At 40.4% G+C, this 7,296-nt stretch overlaps 1 protein-coding gene across 1 annotated transcript; it reads left to right on the top strand.

Annotated features, from left to right (window-relative positions):
- The first annotated feature begins 1,529 nt into the window (after positions 1 to 1,529).
- LOC116351048 lies at positions 1,530 to 5,506 on the top strand. The gene is made up of 2 exons (XM_031783085.1): positions 1,530 to 3,356; positions 3,419 to 5,506. Exons 1-2 carry the CDS (start codon positions 1,530 to 1,532, stop codon positions 5,504 to 5,506), a joined length of 3,915 nt encoding a protein of 1,304 aa, XP_031638945.1.
- The last annotated feature ends 1,790 nt before the right edge of the window (positions 5,507 to 7,296 follow it).

The following is a 7,296-nucleotide window of genomic DNA, read 5'->3' as shown; positions in this document are numbered from 1 at the left end:
CAATAAGATCGATCATTTGAAATTGGATCGCCGACCTAAACGGACGTAATTCGAACGACGCTATGGAAGAAGAAACAAAGAGTAAGCACGTTATAGTGAAAACATTTATGTTAGTGCGAAATGAAGTGCAATTTCGAGCAATGACCCTGGAGCATTTGGAAAGAAAAAAGGAGCGTTTGGAATTAAATTGGAAAGTTTTTCAAACAAATTATATCAAGAATTTGAGAGCTGTGCAAAACCGTAAGGAAATAAAAAAGCAAAATAAACAGTATGATCTGGTAGAGGGTCAATATACTGAGTCCATAAAGAGCATAAATAACCGAATTGTTCAACTGCAATCGGAACAGAGCGATGACGGGCAACAAGTATCGGGTGATGAAATAAATAATCCGGGCAATGAAGCTATAAAGGAAAATGCCATCACGGAATTAACATCATCAGAGCAATTAAAAGGAGCAAGTGCGTCGACAAATCAACCAATTGTTGTTAAGGTGCAAAACAACAAGTTTGAATACAATTGGGGCAAATTTGACGGTTCAATGACGCTGTGGAAAGAATGGCATGACCGCTTTTGTCACGCCGTGCATAATGACCAAACGATTCCAAATTCGGTCAAATTTCAATATTTGCATGGTTCATTGAGAGGTAAGGCACTTGATGATTTCGGTAATTGGGATGGCTCCGATGAATGTTATCCGGAAGCATGGGCAAGAATGGAGCAATTGTACAATCGAGAATTTCATATTAGCAAAGAGCTGCTATGGAAATTTAACGAATTGCCTAAATTAGAGACGGCCTCGGGCAAAATGTTGCAAAAATTGAGCAACACAACCCACGAGGTTTTACGGCAATTAAAGGCATTGAAATATCCAGTTGAGCATTACGATTTGTTTTTTGTGCATCCACTCCATGACAAATTGGATCCAGAAACGCGAAAGATTTACGAATTGAGCCGTACGTCCGAGCGACCGACAATTCAAGAAATGTTGGAATTTTTAGACCAGCACGCGAAGGCATTGCAAGGAGAGCAATTAACGGAGCATAAAGTGGGCAAAGAAAATCGAAAACGAATGCATCCATACGATCAACGGGGCCACGATTCGAAATACCGAAAAGGTGAATCGAGCAATGGGAGCCAGAGCAAATTTGAAAAACGTGATTTTAAAACATGTCGCGTATGCAAAGAAACGCATCCAGTGATTCATTGTGAACAATTCAAGAGAATTGAGAAATGGTCCGAGCGAAAAGAAAAGGCGTGCAAATTAGAGCTGTGTTATAATTGTTTAAAACCGTATCACACGGCAAAGGAATGTTTTGCGGATGGCTGCAAGAGATGCGATGGTGCTAAACACAACTCATTATTGTGCCCAAAAAATCCAATGAATAACAAGCAGGTCAATTCATTGAACTTTAAATCGAAAAAGAGCTTCGAAAAAAGAAATCCGCGGAGAAACTTCTGACTAGCTGTGCATCAATCATACACTTCATTAAAGTGGTCTAACTTGTGCATATTTTTGTTACCCACCGCAATGATTAAATTATACATTGACAACGAGCTAATTGGATTATTCAGAGCATTGTGCGATTCCGGAGCAATACCGAATTTGATGAAAAATAACGTGATGAAATATCGCAGTTCGAAAACGGTAAATATTAATGGTGGTGTAAACGGCATTAGTAACGAGCCAGTGCGAATTCGAAAAAAGGTAAATGCCATGATACAACCGTGGTTTGAGAACGGCAACGAGAAGAAAATAAGCGCGGAATTTTGGGTTTTGCCGAAATCATGTAAATGGGCACCTATTCTTCCAAATAGAGACGTCACGTGCGACGTAATCGTGCAAAAATTACCGCCAAATATTGCGGACCCAACCTTCTGGCGAGCAGATCACATTTCAATTTTATTAGGAATCGAAGTATGGGCGGAAATTATGGAAGGGAGATCGGAGAAATTGAGCGAAAAATTAGTTTCTCAGGAATCAATGTTGGGAAACTTAATTTCTGGTCGTATCGGCGATAAAGAAATGAGCGATTTAGAGAAGCAAAGTTTCGAAAGAAACGTATGTACTGTGAGCATAAATGATTTGGACGACTTACTCAAAAAATTTTGGTCATTTGAAGACCTACCGTTGTGTGTGCAAAAGAGTCCGGAGCATGAATTAGTCGAGCAAATGTACGAAAGAAGCCATTATCGCGAAAAAGATGGTCGATTCGTTGTGGCGATTCCGATGAAACCAACGGTGAGTGAGCTGGGTAGTTCTAGGGAAAGAGCGAAACGACGTTTCTACCAAATAGAAGCACGTATGGAGCGAGATGGAGAATTCAAAGCAAAGTACATCGAATTCATGCGCGAATATGAGCAACTAGGGCACATGGTTGAGGCAAAAAATTCACCGTTACCGGGCGAAATGGTGTACTATTTAGCTCATCACGGTGTAATGAGCTCTGAAAAATTTCGTGTGGTATTTGACGGAAGTTGTAAGACGGACAAAGATATTTCATTAAATAGTGCTCAATTTGTAGGTCCAAAATTGCAAATGGATCTAATCGAAATCATAATGCGTTTCCGTCGCCATAGGTATGCCGTGAGTGCTGATATTAAAAAAATGTATCGGCAAGTAAAAATTGTGCCAGAGCAATGGAATTTGCAACGAATTTTTTGGAGGGAAAATCGCAATCAACCATTAAAAGAGTATTGTTTAGTGGTAGTGACATATGGTCTTTCTTCTTCGTCCTACCTTTCGGTAAAATCAATGCAGACAGGTGCGAGAGCAATGTATGAGCAATACCCAAAAGCAGTCGAGGCGATTGTTAACGATTTTTATATGGACGATGGATTAACTGGTGCAGAGACAGAAGAGCAAGCGATAACGTTGGCAAAAGATATGCGTACAGTGTTAGCTGGGTCTCAGTTTCCATTGTGCAAATGGCGTTCAAATAGCGATAATTTGTTAAAAGAGCTATCAGAGCAAGCCACTGAATCCGTTATTTTAACCGAACAAGGGCCAACATCGGTGCTTGGATTGAAATGGATTACAAAAACTGATGAATTTACTTATGTGGTTTCATGTGCAAATATTGATGACACCATAACAAAACGAAAAATCTTGAGCAGAATTGGGCAATTATTTGATCCAGCTGGGTTTATAACACCAGTATTAGTCAAGGCTAAGATGCTAGTGCAATCTATTTGGAAAGAGCAATGCGGATGGGATCATCCAGTACCGGATCACATTAAAGAGCAATGGATAAAATTATGGGAAACCATAAATGAACTGGAGAAAATTAGAGTTCCGCGTTGGATACGAGCAACAAAAATAGCGAAAATTCAATTGCATGGATTTGCTGACAGTTCGGTACAAGCATATGGTGCTGGTATCTATTTACGAGTGCTAAATGTGGATGGTGCTATCTACAGTCATTTATTGGCATCAAAATCAAAGGTAGCCCCGATAAAAAAGGTAACCATTCCGAGATTAGAGCTGGCGGCGGCGGAACTTTTGAATTATTTGTCACGGTGCGTAAGGCAATGGGATTAGAAGGCGCAGAGCATTATTTCTGGAGTGATTCGACAATTGCTTTACAATGGATAAATCGCCCGGTGCATGAGCTGAAATTATTTGTTGCAAATAGAGTGAAAAGAATTCAGGAAGTCACGTCGGTTCAGAACTGGTATCATGTGCGAACAACCGACAATCCGGCCGATCTAATAAGCCGTGGAATTTCCGTTAAGGAAATTATAAAGAATGAATTATGGTGGCATGGACCAGCATGGCTTCGGGAGAAGCAAGAAAATTGGCCGAAACCACTGGATTTTCGTGCAATCACAATGCCACCTGAGTGCAATATAGAGCTGAAAGTGCATAGTATTTCGGTTCAAAGGAACGATTTACAAATCGGCTCTAAAACACCAAGTGGGGTTAAAATAGTTAAACTGATAAACTATACAAATAACTTGAGCAAATTACTGCGCATAACTTCATATGTTATGCGATATTGCAAAAGATTGAGAGAAAAAAAGTTGTGCAAACCCAAGTTTATAATCAATCTAGAGCAAATAAAAGAATTGGTTGAATTACCAGGTCAAGAGGAATTGGCAAGAGCATTGTGTTATTTCGTAAAGAAAGAGCAAGAAGTTTCATATGGGAAGGAACGTAAAGTGTTGAGCGAGCATTCAAACTCAAATGAAATTGAAAAATCAATTAACTGTCCCGACGGTAGTACACTACTTGCATTGCGTCCATTCATGGATAAAGAGCAAATATTACGCGTCGGAGGGCGATTGGGCAACGCAGAAATTCCATATGATATGAAGTATCCGATTATCATTCCAAACGGTTCACGTTTAAGTGCGTTGATAATCGAAAAAACACACCAGGAAACGCTTCACGGTTCAGTGCAACTAATGACACAGGTTATTAGACGTAATTTTTGGATCCCAAAATTACGAAACGAGCTAAGAGCCTACATACATAAATGTGTGACATGTGCGCGATACAATAAGAGCTTTGAAACACAGCTAATGGCCGATTTACCAAAAGAGCGCATAAATCAAAACAGAGCGTTTTTGCACACAGGTGTCGATTACGCCGGCCCATTGGAAATAGCAGAGCGCTATAAGAGCAGAACGAATAAGCGAAAATGTTGGATCGCTATATTCGTATGTATGGTAACACGGGCAGTGCATATCGATGCTGTAACGGAACTTTCTTCAGCAGCATTTATAGCCTGTTACGAACGCTTCATAGCGAGGCGAGGGCATTGTAATAGAATGTTCAGTGACAATGGAACAGCATTCATCGGTGCAAACAAAGAGCTGAAGATTGCATTCAAGCATTGGATAACGCCAGATAGTATCGAGCATTTGAACAAAAAGGGCACGGAATGGAAATTCATGGTACCGGCTGCACCACATCAAGGCGGCATTTATGAAGCTGCCGTCAAATCCATGAAGTACCATTTGAAACGTATTTTGGGCGCAAAGTGCTATTCTTACGAATACCTAATTACCTTCTTGAGCAAAATAGAGGCTGTGCTAAATTCGCGACCATTATACGCGTTGTCGGACAATCCAACGGATTATAGCGCCTTAACACCCGGGCACTTTTTAATCCAGGAATCATTTATTTTACCTCCACCAATTTCGGCGCCAGCGCAAACAAGTACTTCATTAAAGAGAATATTCGAAGAGCAATCAAATATGTTAAATCATTTTTGGAAGCGATGGCACAACGAATATTTAGCGCATTTGTTACCGCGCAAAAAATGGAGGCAAGAGCGAGAGCCAATTAAGGTAGGGCAATTAGTAGTCGTCAAAGACGAAAATTTACCACCAGCTAGATGGCTTTTGGGCAGAATAATAGAGCTGATACCTAGCAGAGACAATTTGGTTCGTTCGGTGGTTATCAAAACGCAGAAAAACAATAAATTAACACGAGCTGTGCAAAAATTATGCATATTGCCGATTGCATCGGATGAAGAGCAACACACTTCCGAGAAACAATAATTTTTTTTTTTTTCGAATGAGTGCTGTGAGCAAAAGCAAAAAAAAAAAAAAAAAATGCCGTTGTTGTCGTTATTGGGAAAAGAGCATGGGCAGAAATTCATAAGAAATGTAAACAGCCAACAAGCGATCGTCCAGTTACAATAACAATGTATATGATTGTTATGAATGTGCAAATGAGCAAGAGCGAAGAAATCAAGTGTGCATAAACAAACGGGAAATGATGTCTGTGTGTATACAGGCAACAACATGAAAACCGAACGTTGTATTTGTGCTCAGCTGTGCGACCGATATTATAAACATAACTGTGTCAAGATTGACAATGTTTACGAATCAATGTGAATGGGTTCACGGAAATTAGCAAGAGCAGAGAGAACCGGCACAATTTGATTCCAAATAAGAGCATAGTGTGACAGAATTTGGTGTGCAATATTAGAATGAAACAACAAATAAAAAGAGACGGAAGAACCGGCGAACCAGAGAAACGTCGCAACGTGTGTTTCAAGTATCGGAAAGGGCATCATTCGCAGTGTGACATTTGAAGAACGTGGTACAATTATTGTGTAGCTATCAACAGCATATTGTTTCAAGTGAATTAACACAGCAAAAATTAAAATTTGGGCAGATTTGAGCAATTGTGAAAGTGAAATTAAAGGCTATCGTGCAAAAAAGAAAAAAAAAGTGAACGGTGCATAAAAAATAAAGATAAAAACAATTGACAAGAAAATTTTAATTTGTGAAAAAAAAAAAAACACTGTGAGCGAAAACGAGGAGCACGATGGCTGAAAAATTTTTCGGGATCATAGACAATTTGTGCAAAAAGGTGCAGGAGGACAAAGAGCATGATTATGAAAGATTGTTGAGCGAATTACAGCTCGAATTCAATATGGTGCAAGATGACTTTCGTCTAATGGGCGAAGAGGAGCAAAATTCCGAAGTGATGCGCTTGACCAAATCGAATGTCAACCATTCCTACTTTCGCACTGGCTATCTAATAACCAAAAAGCTATTGGACATTAAAAATTCGAGCGAAAAAATGGAGCAAGAGCACACAATTGAAAACGAAACCGACGCGAATGCCGGCGCACAAGAGCAACTCGCATACAAGGATTTCGTGAAATTAGTTAAACCAATATTCACGGCGAATCGTATGGAAATTCCATCAGCTTTGAGCATGAAAATGTTCATAAATATGATTGAAACGGTTCGTGAAAAGTCCACCGAATTGGGTTATCCGATTGTGCAGATGGAGCAAGTGCTGGTGGCTTATATCCATGGGTTGCTGGACCCAACCACGCAAGAACTTTGGGCATGGGCTGTGATAGATGGCATCCAACCAACTTTCAATGGTTTGGTGCAATTTTTAAACAAGCGCATTGCAAGAATGCCATCAACCCGACCGGCTACACGTCCACCATTGGAGGCCGAATTAGTTGAACCGGTAGCTGGCCCGAGCAATGAGCAAATGCAGCCAAAACGACAAAAGAAGTTCGCTTGTCCTAAATGCGAGGGAAGCCATCCATTATGCCCAATGTATGGTGTTCAAATGCACAAAATTGGCAGCAAAACAAGACCTGCTGAAAAAGAAGCGCCTGTGTGAGAGCTGCTTTTCACCTAATCATAAGGCAGAACAATGCCCGGCGGATCCGTGCAAATTGTGCTCACCCATTAAGCACAATACAATAATGTGTCCGAAACGTCCTTACAACCATTGAGATGAAAGTCAGAGCGACTTTCATGGGGGACTGTATCGAAGTGTAGTTCGCTCACTACACCTCAACATCTCCCAGCGA

The sequence above is a fragment of the Contarinia nasturtii genome, unplaced genomic scaffold, assembly GCF_009176525.2.
Source record: "Contarinia nasturtii isolate CC-2019 unplaced genomic scaffold, AAFC_CNas_1.1 Cnas_scaffold_4522, whole genome shotgun sequence".
In the NCBI taxonomy this organism is placed as follows: Eukaryota; Metazoa; Arthropoda; class Insecta; order Diptera; family Cecidomyiidae; genus Contarinia; species Contarinia nasturtii.
Note: the sequence above shows the minus strand (reverse complement) of the source record. Positions and strands in the feature narration are given on the sequence as shown.